General features: G+C 47.8%; 2 protein-coding genes across 6 annotated transcripts in view; one reads left to right on the forward strand and one right to left on the reverse strand.

Annotated features, from left to right (window-relative positions):
- Rab14 (RAS oncogene family member Rab14) overlaps positions 1-3225 on the reverse strand; it is a 46423-nt gene extending 43198 nt beyond the window's left edge. The window contains exon 1 of one of the 2 annotated variants that reach the window (XM_089584122.1): positions 3035-3225. The gene's annotated coding sequence lies outside the window, so the exon portion shown is untranslated. The other variant, XM_089584123.1, reaches the window with a different exon arrangement.
- Positions 3226-8429: 5204 nt separating this feature from the next.
- Gclm (Glutamate-cysteine ligase modifier subunit) overlaps positions 8430-14519 on the forward strand; it is a 45000-nt gene continuing 38910 nt past the window's right edge. Inside the window, exons 1-2 of one of the 4 annotated variants that reach the window (XM_089584126.1) lie at positions 8430-8969; positions 11784-11849. In XM_089584126.1, coding sequence (XP_089440252.1) covers positions 8850-8969; positions 11784-11849 — 186 coding nt within the window. In that variant the 5' untranslated portion in view covers positions 8430-8849. The remainder of the gene's footprint in view (positions 8970-11783; positions 11850-14519) is intronic. The other 3 variants (XM_089584124.1, XM_089584127.1, XM_089584125.1) reach the window with 3 other exon arrangements.

A 14519-nucleotide genomic window follows, 5' to 3' on the forward strand; every position in this document is an offset into this window, starting at 1 on the left:
ATATTGCCACACGATGCCATGCTGTCTCAGGACTGTGACAAGTAGCTTCAATTATCCTGGGTATAAACTTCTACTGCAGGAACACCCCGGAAAGCTAACTCATCCTTGGATGGCAGCAATCACAATGGAGCGAGACTTTTTGGGATCCCACACTGCCCAACTTCACGAAAGAAAAAAAAAATGTGAAGTGAGTTGATGGAGCAGTGTTGTAACCAAACACCTTTTCATACTGAAGCCATCATGCATGCTGCATAGCTGTAACGCATTGCATACGGTCATCGGGGCATAAACATTCCTCTACACTGTTGCTGAAAAAAATGCACGTGTTACAGTAACCCCCCTGGTTCACCTATGCAGCCCTGGTTACAAACAGCAGCAATGATCACCAGCTGCACAGCATTTAAACAAATTGACTCTCACGATTTCATCTGATCTTACTTCCCAGAGATTGCATCATTAAAATAAGCCCCAGAGGCAGACAGAAAGGGCCTCACTGGGTGACGAGTGGGCTGTGCTGCAAGAGAACTTTGTGCACGTTTTTGCTTTTTCACAACAAAGCCGTTTTACCCCTCTACAGCCCTCCCCAGCAAAAGAAATGAGCGTTACAGAGCGAGATGGAAGCAGTATTTCACTAAGGCCCAGACGATGCCGAGACCCGGTTGAAATGCCCATTCCTCCTTACTGCAGGGAAAACACTGTGGCTCTTGCTTCTTGGTGCATGTGCGGCCACATGATGTGCATGTCAACCAAGAAGACTACTTCCATGGAACATTTCAACACGTTTTCCCACCAATCGACTGCTCAACGATCAAATAAAAAATAGGCTGTGCTCACCAGAGCAGCCAGTTTCACAAAATACATCCTGCTACCCATGCCTCGATGAACTGAGCTCAATTTATTATCAGTAGTAGCAAGAAATGACCAAAAAAAATGTGCAATGGGGCAGCTCACATGGGGCAGGCAGCAATGTGCTATCAGCCAAACACATGCCAGAGTATTAATTACTGGGCGTGCCAAGAGGAGAAAGCTTAATAAGTCAGGGAGAGATAAGCATGACAAGCTGCACCTCCATATCTAGAAGCAGAGATAATGAATGGCACAAAAAAGGTCAACCTGAACGTCCCCATAGAAAGGCAATGTGCAAGATGAGCAACGACTAGAATGCACTGCAGAGCAGCAGGACATGCCTGCAAGAAGTGCTCACAATGTCCCTGTCATCAAAGTGACTACGGCGCTGCACCAAAGAACACTGCCACTAAATGCACTGTTCACCCCCTGCAAGACATGGCTAAGAATCGCAAAGCAAACAACTACCAAGTTGTGTACACGGAAAAACAAGCACTGCTTGTCTCCCACCAATTATCTGTCAGTAAATGCACAGCATACTTATTTATTACCAAATAATGCTTGCATGCAGAGTCATCACACTACAAGTTGCCAAAGCGTGGTGGTGGCCAAGGAAGGCCTACAAAAACTGCAACTGACCAAAAATACTGCCCACATGAAATTCATCCAATGAACAAATAGGTTATGTATAAGAAGCTCAAGTTGCAGGTAATGTGGCCTTGAAAAAAAAAAAAAATCGCGTAGCTGCCCTGGCTAAAACAAACAGGGGGGGGGGGGGGGGGGGGGGCACACAATATCCGCACTGGGCAAGCCTAGATACAACTTAAAAGATTTGGGTAATCTCTGCTGCACATACTTCCTCGCCATGATGACCACAGCGCCAAAAGTAAACACCAATCAGAAGCTGAAGGCTAAGTTATTTCTGGGGGTAAACCGATGGAAGAACGACTGGAGTCGCCCGTAATTTCAAAGCTTTGCCTTGTTGCACAGGCTGACTAGCAGCGATTCAAGCTATCGGCAGTACACATCTACGATTCCATCCACGACACTCGGCGTCGTTCGGCAAACGATCTCAACCGCGGTTACCGAAAACACGGGTGCGCGTACAAGCGGCGCTTTCTAACCGTGATTAGGATAGTACCAGATGCGACCAGCCGCAGCAGCCAGCGCAAAGATCGCGAAGCGCTCACAGTACGCCCAACGATCGCACGACAGCGAAATTAACGCCGACTGGTTAGAGGGGGACACAAAACGGCGCTCGCAGCGACGCTCCAAACGGTTGGCTCATCGAATACAAGTCAAAGCCTGGATGGTTTCGAGTGACGACCATGACATGTTGCATTCCGAAGCGGTAATGCAAATCAAGGGGCAAACATCCTTGACCCGATGGCGGAGGGGGCAAAAATCGGGAGCAAGGGCTAATGTCCCACGAACCGTGTTCCAACAACAGACCGGCGATTCATACACACCAGCAGGCGCGCACGGAGAAAAACAAGGGTTGGTCTCGAGCAAGCGGCGCTCGCACTGAGAGCCACGCAGCAGCTGAAATTGGCACAGTACGCTCGCTATCTGCGACTCCGTTTCTGTCGCGAAACCGACGACGACGTAACATTGACATGCGAGGTTTATCGCGGCCCGATGTGGGCGTTCTTCGCCCAAAGATTGACGCCGCGGCACTCCGAATCGCGAGGGCGAAACCGCAAATTCAGAAAAAAAAAAAAAAGCGACAGGAAAAGAAAGAAAAGGCACTAAGGGCTGGCAACTCACCAGCTGGGAATGACGGAAATGGTCAAGGTCCGGTCGCGACGTCGTTCCCTTCAAGACGCGTCTCGGTCGATCGCAAGGAAAGCCTGCGGTCGCGACGCGAGCAGCGCACTGCGAGGAAATACGCGTGTACACGCCTGCCGCACAGGCGGTTTCTACGCGAGCCGTCCCCTCCCACGGGGCGAACAAAGAGGCCGCCGCGACGCGAGCAGCGCGGCGCGAGCACCGCGATTGTTCGCAGTCCTCGGGGCCCCGATGGAAGGTGCGCGCCCTGGGCTGGCAATCAGGCTGGCCCAGCTTCGAAGCCTGGACCAGCCTGGCGCACAGGGGCCGACGTATACGCAGCTCGGGAGGGAATGAATCGGGAGCGCTCGCCTCCTGCGGGCGCGACTCGGAGGCAGGGCGCGGGGAGAAGGGACCTCACCTGGCTGGCTGTTTCCGGTCGACGCGGGCCCCGGGCGCGGAGCAGAGTCCCGAGGTGGTACAATCACTCGGCGATTCAGTAATCTTCGAAACGGAGGTGGACACCTAATATGGCCGACAGATGACTGACCACGAAGGAAGGTGATGGCAGGCTGCTGGCTTGCGCTGTCGAGAATGAAGGCGAAAGAACAAAATAGAGGCATAGAGGCAAACATTACTGATTTTACTTCAATCTTCACATAATCTATTTCCACTTGGATTTTTTTATTTATTATTGAGACTAACGAAGAAAATAAGCGTTATCTTCTTTTTTTCTTTTTTTTTCCATGTTGGTAGTGGCCGTAGTGCCAAGCAGCAACTGCAGCTTGAGACAGTGAGAAACATTTAACTTTATCGCAAGAAAAGCCAATTTCAACTTTTGTTTGTGTTCATTGTGAAAGGGTTAGGCATATTTAATAATTACTCGCAGGAAACCCTGCTTCTGGAGTGCCATGCGCAGCGCCCAAGGCCGCACGAAGATTAGTTTTGTGCTGAAAGGACAAATCCCAGCCAACTCAAGCCACAAAGTTAGAGTTGCCAGAAGGCAAAGTGTGAAAACCGACCAAGCGAAACTCCCCGAACGCGTGACTACCACGCGCGGCGCTGTTGTCAGTGGCGCCGTCATCGCGTCGCGCAGCGTCTGCTCTCTACTGCAGCAGCAAAGCTTGCGCTACGCTTGCTGCGTGCGCTTTATGATGGTACCAGTCTACTAGACTTCTTCAATCGTCACCGATGTGTAACGCCCGTGCTTTTGTTTCATAGAATTCACATAATGCGTAGGACCCCCTCCAACTTTGGCAAACACAACAGCTGATCTCTAGCGAGTTGCGGACCGATGAAGATCAATTCGCCGCTTTCTAGTCGGAAGGCAGTGGTTGGCTTTTGATAATTCTTGAATGGAAATGTTTTCTTCCAAGCAAGCCTGTCCTAGTTTTTCTCTCACTTTTTACTTTTTGTTTTTCTCCCTTGGTCCCAAAAGTTCATGACAGGCTGACCAGGGGACAAGGCGCCAACGTACTGCGGCGCCTATGCCCCAAAATTTTTGCTGACGAAAGGCCATACTGCGCATGCGCAAGGAGCAGTGACGTCACACGGCGCACAGTTGGCGCGCCGCCGCCGTCGCTAGGTGCCGCCGCCGCGCTCGCCAGTTGCGAATGCGCAGTAGCGGCGCATAGCTAGCGTGCCGGGGCCGCCGCCGCCGTTGCCGCACGCTCTCCATCGCCTCTCTCTCTCTCTCTCCTCGTTGCTTTCGCAGTCCTCCAGGTTTAACCAGAGAATTTTTTCCCCACGGGGGGGGGGGGACCCCACACATACACACGCGCGGGCGACGGGGAGTCGCTGAAAGCGCGATGTCGCTGTTTCCAGCCGCACGCTTCACGACAGGAACGGCGAAGTACACTGGAGCGAATAAAAAGCGCATAGCCAAGTAAAATAAACAAAATCGTCTCGTTCGATCGTCATTTGTTGATCACCAACACAAAGTTCACATTTTTTTTTTATTCGATCATGCCACATACAGCCTTTGCCAGAAGTACTGGGCACATGTGGTTTATTGTTTCTTAGCCGTCTAGCGTAACACTTATTTACAGCAGCAAGCGATTTTTTTTTGCCAGTCACTGTCTGCATTTTTATTTCGGGATTTGATTTAGTTTTCTTTACAATTAAGTAGCCCATTTTATTATTTTTGCCATGATACGTTTTGCTCATGTTTGCATGGTGTCCTAGTTTATTGGTCGAAAATTTGGACTATGATCAGCTTTGCTAATGTTTGTGTTGTGTTGTGTGCTAGTTCACTGCTTGTAAATTTTGTATGCTCGCTGAAATTCCCGCTGTTTGTTTTTTGCGATTAATGTAAACCCAATCCCCTCTATAATTCGGCGACTAATTACTTAAATAATTGCCAAGGAGAATGCCCGGAGGACGGGGGAGGGCGAAAGAAAGAGAGAGTTCTAACTGCCTCCTCCCCCCCATATGCCTGGGGAAGTAGATGTCATTTTCTGCTGAAACCGATATGAGCTTTAAAATTGCGCATGAAAATTCACAATTTACTCTCTATCGCTTGGTGACGAATCGCGGCTACGGCCGCCTATCTGTTTTTTCAGCCAGCGTCCGCTTCGGCGGACGCGGTTGTTGTTGTTTTTGCCTGGTGGCACATACGCGGTTGTTGCTGCGACGCGCGTTTTTTCTTTTTCTCTTTCCTCTGATCTTTTAACTCTCCTCTATCTGCACGTGGCAGCCGTGGTGGCTCGGCTGGAGCGAGTTGGCAGGCCCGTGAAATTTCCTTTTCATCCTTCACTCAGTTGCAAAACCAACAACAGCTCCATCGTTATGCCGCCTGATAAACAGAAAGGGAGGCTACGTCGGCTTTACGAAACCAGGAAACGACAACGGGCTTTGGAGACAGATGAAGAACGCGAACAGCGCCTTGCTAAGCGGTGCGCTCAAGACGCTGCTAGACGGGCGCACCGCGCCTCTATCGAGACCGAATCGTCTACAACCGGTGATGATACCGAATGGAACGCTACCTATGGATGCTTACGCAACCTACCAGGTTTAACCAAAGCTAAACCCCAGCAAATTTTTTTCTTTAAGCTCAATTCAATTGGTTCAGCTCACACGAGAGAGATCCCTGCTAAGCAGAAAACTGTTGTGCTCACCATGTCTAACACTCGATTGCTAATCAAGTGCCTCCAGAATGTGATGCATCCATTGTGTTATTTTTATTTTGGTCTCTAAGGAACTTTTGGAAATACAGTAATTAAGCGCTACGCGTCAAAGAAAGAGCTAAAGGGAGGACGCGCGGTATCGCGAAACCTGCATGCCTGCTGCAATGTGCTATCGGCACCAAATGAAACGCGAACAGATTTAAATAGAGAAATGCAAACAAGAGGTTCACAATGACTTAATTTCTTTAGTGTACGTTAATTGCCCCCACGTACGTACGCTTCAGAGTGATAAAGCCATACAAGCATATTTGATCTGCTTTAACTATTTCATTTTGTTTCGTCTGCTTTGCTGGGCTCGTTTATAGTTTGTTGCTCAAACTGTCAGCATGCCTACAGAAAAGAAGTACTCGCATCAAGCACGCATGCATCATTGCGTTTAAAATGGAATTACAAGGATCAGCGCAGCATGAGCAATTCTACTTCGTATAACGAGCAGCTAGATAGCTTTATCTACGGTAAATATAAACATGGTTAAACCGCGTACCGGTAAAAACCGCAGCGCAATCCACAAAAGATTAAAACTTTTCGCTTTATCTGCGGTAAATATACCGTCTGTTGCGCAAATCAGAGAAAATCGAAAAAAAATTCTCTCGGCCTAACCACACGTTTCTTCGGGCTCGAATTTTGCACAGAGGTTGAATTTGGTGGTCAGTTTTGTTTTATACTACATTTAGGTGGGATACTTGCCTGATTCGTTCAGAATTATTCGGAAATTCCCACCGTCGGCGGCGGCGAACCAAAACCGAAACACTTCGCAGCAGTGGTACTCGTGGCGCCATCTCGCACCCACCGGAGAAACGAGCCCTCTACCGGGGAGGGCGGCGAAGGAGTTGGACTCGCATAGCCAAGTCATTGTCATGGCCTTTTCTTGATCGCTATACGACCGCTTTTTCGGTTATATCTTGCGCTGCTTCACAGCAGAGAGCACCAAGCAAAGATAATTTGCTCACCAACTTAGCACAGCTGGGTTTCTCCGATGGGTGTGAGATGGCGCTACTGGTACCACTGCTGCGAAGTCTTTCGGTTTTGGTTCGCTGTCGCGGCAGACGATGGGGATTTCCAAATAATTCTGACTGAATCAGGCAAGTACCCTATCTAAATGTAGTATACAACAAAACTGACCACTAAATGCAACCTCTGTGCGAAATTTGAGCCCGAACAAACGTGCGGTTAGGCCGAGAGAATTTTTTTCGATTTTCTCTGATTTACGCAACACGCTATATAAACATGGTAAAACCGCGTATACTGATAAAATCTTCAAAGTATACTTTGACACACAAAAAAACAAGGACGTGAAGGTACACAACTGCAGCGAAAATTGCATCTTTATCTTGAAGACTTTCTAGAATTTTCTCGCCTCAACCGCTGACTCGTTTACGCTGAAACTGCGTACAGAACTTTAATATCGCGGTAACTTCTGTCTCGTAGTAAGTATGTCAACAGTACTTACCTGGTTCAGCCGCGCATGATGCAAACCCGTATCGTCTGCCTCAAAATCTACGAAACGAATGCCGCCAACTCTGGGTTTGCCAAAGAATTGCTAGCGGCGCCATCTGTTGCTTGCGTAGGAAAGCGCCTCGACGCGAAAGGCGCCGGGGTCAGCAATACAAGCTGCGCAAGTCCTTTGATGGCGCCACTGCAGCCCTTCGCCGCAACCCGGCGCTGGAAGCCTTCAGTTCGTCAATCTCGGCGCAGACGATTACAGAGTTGCATCATTCGCGGCTGCATCAAGTAAGTATTGTTGTAAAACTTGCTACGAGACAAAAGTTCATAATACGCAAGCTGTATGCTCAGTTTTACCGCAAACGAGCCAGCGGTTGAGGCGAGAAGTTTTTTTGAAGTCTTCACGATAAAGATGCACAATACTGTACATGCACTCCCATTCTGCTGAATTAAAATTCTTCTACTCAATTCTGTGTTTCATCTCTTCTTCCCTCGTCCTTGTGCAGCTGCGCTCGAACTTGCCCATCAGTCTGCGGTGTTTGTAGCGCGTACCACCTCACAAACGGCTGAGTTCTCTTGATAGCTGTTTTAGGGTACTTGGCGTGCATAAACACAGCAAACTCGTCTTTTTAGGCAGGCGCTATGAAACACAAAACCTTTTGTAAAAAATTTGCGGCTGAAATCGGCACGCATACAAAGTGCAGTCATCAATGCCACTCAGCGGCACCGAGACTCTTGCATTTTAATGTGTGTATTCATTTCGAAGACAAAACCCGTCCGCGGCATGAGCGAAAACAGCGCTGTGCACGTCAGAAACATGCTCAAAAACGATGCATCACGACTAGCTGCCGCTCGTCTTCTTTGAGGCTGACGGCATTTCTTGTGGCGCATCGCAACCATAAACATGGTACCCGCGCAATTTTTTTACCAAGCACTTCTAGTTCACTGTACCAAGCACGCATATGCATGCTGTCAAAACATCCAAGCGACTGCGTGCAGCGACGGCCGCTGCTGCCGGCTGCCGCCTCCCCACTGGCGCTCCGGACCGCAGCGCTCACTTTTGCCCTAGCGGCAGTCACGCGCAAGGAGGCCACTTCTCCCAGTGGCGAGCACGCTGCGCTTTTCGCACTTCTAGACACGAAGTCACAAAATCCACAAAGGTTGTGATCACCTGACTAACATATGCCGTGACGTATGCGTAGTATGCGCATGATTCGTGAGAGTCCATGGCATGGTCGTGGATGAATGAGCGCTGTGTGGTCTGTTGAGATCATGATTGAGGCTTTCTTTTGTCATGTACTTTCTCTTTGACAAGGCATGAACTTTTGGTATATGACTGAGGAAAACTGAAATTTTTTGTCAGACTGAACACACACTGGCGCGCGGGCGTAAAGCAAACACGAGGGTAGGAAATGTATCGACAGCAGAATGCACAATTCACGTGATATGAGGCAACGCCGCTACCGCTACCGTGTGATGTAAAGTGTGACGTAGCCGTCGCGATTGAGTGCTCGTCTAGGCGGCTAGGTTCGCTCACTCATCTACAGCGCCTACAGTGCCTGCAGCTCGCCACACGAGGCTCTAGCTACACCAGCTGCTGCAGCGACCATGAGCAACGACAGCTCAGCTGTTCTGCCTGCGGCCATACAGCACGTTGTACTGAACACGGGCAACATCTTGGGATGCAAAGACCTCACCAAGAAAGTGTTTCAGTCACTTGGAGAGGAGGCGAGTTCACATCACTTTCTTGTTTTTAGTTACTTTTCTGTGTATAATTAAACTTATCTTTACTACTGCAGTCAGTCGTCAGATCACGCTTTTCGAACATCGGCTTTGAGCCGTAGGTTTCAGTCTTATCTTCTGGTCTTGAGTTGGAGAATACCGGCTCAGTCAGCTGATATAACGTCAAGTTTGAGCGTTTTTCGCCTGTACTGCATGGTGGATGGGCGGCTGTGCGCTTAGGTTACGTTAGAAATTGGGCAGTGTCTATTCTACCGGCAGCACTTGCCCCTGATTGGCTACTTAAAGCTTCGCGAGAACAAATATGCGCTTTTCACGGCCCCGATTCTCCCGGCACAGTTCAGTTTCGCTGCTTCCGGGAGCAGTGCCAGACTACCCGGCTCTTGCCTGTACGCTCTAGGTACAGCTTGATAGCAGTCCCTGTTTTTTCTTGGGGCCATTGTTGGCTACCAAGAAGTTCGGATTTTAAAAGGTCCGTGCGGCTCGACACTGCCGAAAGCGCACGCTGTGAACAAGTTTGTGCCAAGTGCGACAAAACATTCAGCTAAGCCGAGCGCGAGTGCAGGTGTCAAGCTCTCTAACTGAACCCTGTAATGGTGTTTGTTTATTATTATTTTTTTGCGCACCCGATAAACTGCACTTTTTTTATGTGTAATGCACTGAAATTTCACGTCGCGACTGCTGAGTGTTGCTTGACTCACATGACTATCTCAAAAAGATAGCCTGATTACGTCGCTGCTTGCAGGCGCTCGCGACCCAACGAACAGTCAAGTTAGGGTGGCTAGTCAAGTTCTGTTGATTAAAATTTACGATTGCGGTGCGGCATGAAATGACCAGGGGACTTGCGTACCTGAAAGGCGACCGTGGAAGTACCAAAAATCAGTTTTCATTGCGAAGTGTCACTTAGTTTTCTGTAACTATTTGGAGGTGAGTGCTGGGAGAATGTCAGCACCGCATTTCCCCAGGCGGCCGTCAAAATAGACACTGCCAAGAAATTATTGATTGATTGATGATCCAAGGGGCACAAATGCCTCGCCTGTCTGCATGCAGCTCAGTGTCAGTCCATGAGTAGGTCATTCTGAGATGTCAGCTTTTAGGTGCATGTAACCTGTGTATCAGACGCGTGTTAACCTCCGTCCTTAGTTTCAGTATAGAAAAAGCGTCATTTGGTGTCATTGGATGGTTTTACATACAACCCCCAAAAATCGTGAAGATGGTCCTCTCACATTCAAGTCAGCTTGTGTGTCAAGTGCGAATTTTCATAGAGAAATTTGAGAGTTAAAAACGAGCGGTGTTTTGTAAGTATATGTTGTGTACATTCGCTGATCTCATTATGCAGACGAACCTCGTTATAACAAAACTGTTTATAAGGAAATATTGGATATACTGAAGAACTGACGATGCCAAATCCCGGCTGCGGCGGCTGAATTTTGATGGAGGCGAAATTCTAGGGGCCCGTGTACTGTGCGATGTCAGTGCACGTTAAAGAACCCCAGGTGGTCGAAATTTCCGGGGCCCTTTACTACGGCATCCCTCATAGCCTGAGTCGCTTTGGGATGTTAAACCCCAATAAACCAACCAACCAATGATGATTTTCCTTGGAAGCTCGGTCAACATGGGCTATGATGAAGCTACAGCTATAACGAAGTAATCGCCGGGCCCCTTCTACTTCGTTGTAGCGAGGTTCAGCTGTTTTGAGAAGTATTTAGCTCCCTGAAATGGTTTATTTGTTGGTTGATATTCCAGCGCACCTCTTGACTAGCGCAGTGTGAAATGCCACAGGACATTTTTTCGAAGCATTTTGGCACTTTGCATTTGGCATGCACAAAGGGAAAGGGCTGCTCCTTAGGACCAGGAAAGGAGTGGAACAATGCACATATAAGGTCCCATTTTTGCAATGGAGCATTCTAGATCAATACTTCTAGCAATTTGTTCCTCCCTGCGAATGCTTGTTATGCGCTTTTTGCATTGGAGATGACCAGGTATTGCTTGCTCTGAGCTACAGTTTACACTCTAATGCAGTTTACTGGGGTGAGACGAAACTGCACTGCGTCAAATTTTGTTGGAGCCTATTGATTGTTCAGCAGTGTTTAATGCTTATCAAATAAAACGTGAAGCAGCCTTTTTTTCTAGTGTGCGACCTGCATTCAGTTTAATGGCAGCATGGTAGGTATTAATACAGCAGTCTGGCTGATTGTACTTGTGACTTGATCTAGGATGTATAATGTCGGGAGCCGATCCTTCTGTATTGGTTGTGACCTTTAGCCTGTGGTAAGCCGCCGCGGTGGATCAGTGGTTATGGTGCTCGACTGCTGACCCGAGGGACGTAGGTGCGATCCCGGCCACGGTGGTTGCATTTTGATGGAGGCGAAATGCTAGAGGCCTGTGTATTGTGCGATGTCATCGGGTGTTTAAGAACCCCAGGTGGTCGAAATTTCCGGCGCCCTCCGCTACAGCATCCGTCATAGCCTGGCTCGGTTTGGGACGTTAAACCCCATGAACGTGAAACATGAAATTCTGTTCATATCTTTTTACTATTTTTCACTGCGCTCATACTTTCCATTGCCTGACTGGGGTCAACTGTGCACTCCCGAAATTCCTAATCAGTCAATAAACAGTTGATCAATTCATGTAATTATGACTGGCTGATTGTTTTAATCAAATGTTCATTATTTTTAACTAAATGAACAATTGGCAAACACATTTTGAAATTACTCAAGTTGAAGTACGCTTTCTTCGACAGCAATGATTCAGACATTTTTGTACATATTAACCTCCTCAATTGTCTCTTTTACTTTGCAGCTGATACAAAGCCTTAATTTGGCACTGGTGAAGTGGAAGTCGTCAAGCAACCACATCATTTGTGTCGTAAGTGTTAGTCTAGACCTTCCGACTTAAATTATTGTGTCTATAATAAAAGGGCCGTCCTTTAAACTCTCTTGGCTGCATCTTTTTTCTTTTTTTTTTGCCACAGGCACAGGCATATCCATTTCATTGGAGGTGGAACTTGCCTAATCTTGAATGGCTTTCGCCATTTGAGGCCCTAGCTTTAATTTTGGAAGCCAAGGTAGAAGCAGCAGCTCGTCATGAAGACCAGTGTATACTTGCTGCTTGATGAGGCATTCAGATAAAGCGTAACATTGGCAAGTTCAGGACAGCAGGTAATCTGTAGCTTAAAGTGACTTTGAAACAACCCTGAGGAGAGTAAGCAAACTCACTTGATCATTGCATTGTATGTCATGAGCACCTGAAACAAATAATACATTTTTGCATGGAGCAGAGAACCTACAATCATGCGTGAAAGTTGATGAGCCCTTTCCGGCGACTTTTTCATGCTCACGCCCTTCTTTGTTTCACGCTTCTGCGTGTGCTGGTTAAGAGGTGGCTATGACTTACATTCTTTGGCATCACACAGCTACCGTGCCCCCCCCCCCCCCCCCCCTCCTGGGGAATTCCCGTGCGCGTCTTCGGTAGGGCCGGCGTAGGTGTGCTGACCTTTCGATGTGTGAAAAAGACAAGAGGAGACGGAAAGGCGTGAAGAGGCTAAAATTGTAATTTTGGCTGCAGATAACTCTGCTTCTACAAAGTGCATCAAAAGAATTCTTGCTGGAGGATATTTGTGGGGCGACATCCTTTAACATCTCAGGCATACTGTAACTTTATTGAAAGCTCCTTGCAGATCCTTATTAATGAAGCTCATCTCCCCAGTACAATGTAGTCGTGTTGTTTCTCATGCTTGTGGTTGTTGACTGCTAGTCAGCTGCCGTTGGTTGTGTGGCCAGAGGCAGCAACTTGAGTAAGTGCTGAGGCGAAGACAAACTTGTAGGACTTGCGTGTGTCTGTGCTAGTGGAACAGAGTGTGTTGCTATAGGAGGAAAATGTATTCGGGTCATGGTTACATATCATAAATTTGTAATAGACATGAGTGTTGGTTGTCTAAATAATTATAGGGCACTTAATTATTATTATGTGATGACAATGCATTAGGTCTTCTCTTTCCGGCTCAGCGCATTAATGAGCGAACTGGTTGGCATTGTGATTGGCCCTTCACCTTCCAGTGTAGCCGCCTGCTGCTTTGTTCCCATGGCAACCACCCTCCGCCCGCGTCAGAACTTGCACGGTACGGCCTCTCCTCTAAAAATGGATGGCCACCTGCCAGCGTTGCATTAATTGATGTAGGGCTCCTCATCTTTTGAGTGGCAGCTGAATGGCTGAAAAGGGTAGTTAGTGTCTCCACTGGTCCACTAAGCTTACGGCCTTGTCCTTCTGATGGTGAACACTTTTCATGTCTTCCTTTTGTGTCTAGATGCATAATGTAATGTTTTCTTTTGTGGGTGCACAAGGGTCTTGGCACATTTAACCTGTGCTGAGATGAGCTCTCAGAGTGCCTTCCCTCCCTTGACAAGTGCAATATTACGCGGCCATCACTGACCTCCGGGAGTTTTATTTAATCAATTTTTGTGGTTCCAGCAAGGATGGTAAATACAGCTCAGCCTATTTTGCACTATAAAAAAGAGTGGCAACCTGCAAGGCATTTGTCAGTGTACCTCTGCCAGGAGCCATGATCGGGTGAATGTATGTGGCCGTTGCTTCTTGGAAAGAACAATGATAGGTGTAATGTTAAGAGATCAGAAGAGGGCGGAGTGGGTGAAAGAACAAACACGGGTTAATGACATCCTAGTTGAAATCAAGAGGAATAAGTGGACTTGGGCAGGGCACGTAATGCGAAGGCAAGATAACCGCTGGTCCTTAAGGGTAACGGAGTGGATTCCGAGAGAAGGCAAGCGTAGCAGGGGGGCGGCAGAAAATTAGGTGGGCGGATGAGATTAAGAAATTTGTGGGAATATGGTGGCCGCGGCTGGCGAAGGACAGGGTTAATTGGAGAGACATGGGAGAGGCCTTTGCCCTGCAGTGGGCGTAGTCAGGCTGATGATGATGATGATTGGGCAATGATGAGCAGAAATTGTGAATCAAAAACTTTTACCTGTCTCCTGTGTGTGTGTCTCAGTAGGTAGCAGTTCTCAAGACAGCAATGCCCAAGATTGTGAATGAGAACTGTAGTCCTGCATTTTCTGAAACCTTATTGAATCTGCAAATTTAGAAATGCTGCCAAGCAGTATGTCATGGTGAGGTCATGTCAGCACAAAAAGTTGCTTTTTTTCTGTTTGTTTTATAAAGCTGCTTGCTAGGGGCCATACATCAATCTTATTTGGCTGGCAAAGCATGTTGAGCCTAATGTCATTCGTGAAGGTGTTTGGAAAGATATTCCAAAGCCGATGGGCCATTCATCACATCGGTAACTTTCAGATATCGCATTGATAGGAGTGATGTCAAGCTTTAAGTATCTGGGGGTCATAATTGAGCCTGACCTTAGTTTGAACCAGTGTATAGGTTGTATTGAAGGTAAAAGAATGCGGAAGCTTGGGTATCTCGGGAAGAACCCTGGAAAAACCAAAAGTAAAGCTGTTGGCATACAAAACGGGCATTAGACCAGTCGTGTAGTAAAATCGCATGTAGTAAGTGAAACTGCAGTCCCGT

This window comes from Amblyomma mixtum, chromosome 3 (genome assembly GCF_055824585.1).
Source record: "Amblyomma mixtum isolate Tamu chromosome 3, ASM5582458v1, whole genome shotgun sequence".
Taxonomy (NCBI): Eukaryota; Metazoa; Arthropoda; class Arachnida; order Ixodida; family Ixodidae; genus Amblyomma; species Amblyomma mixtum.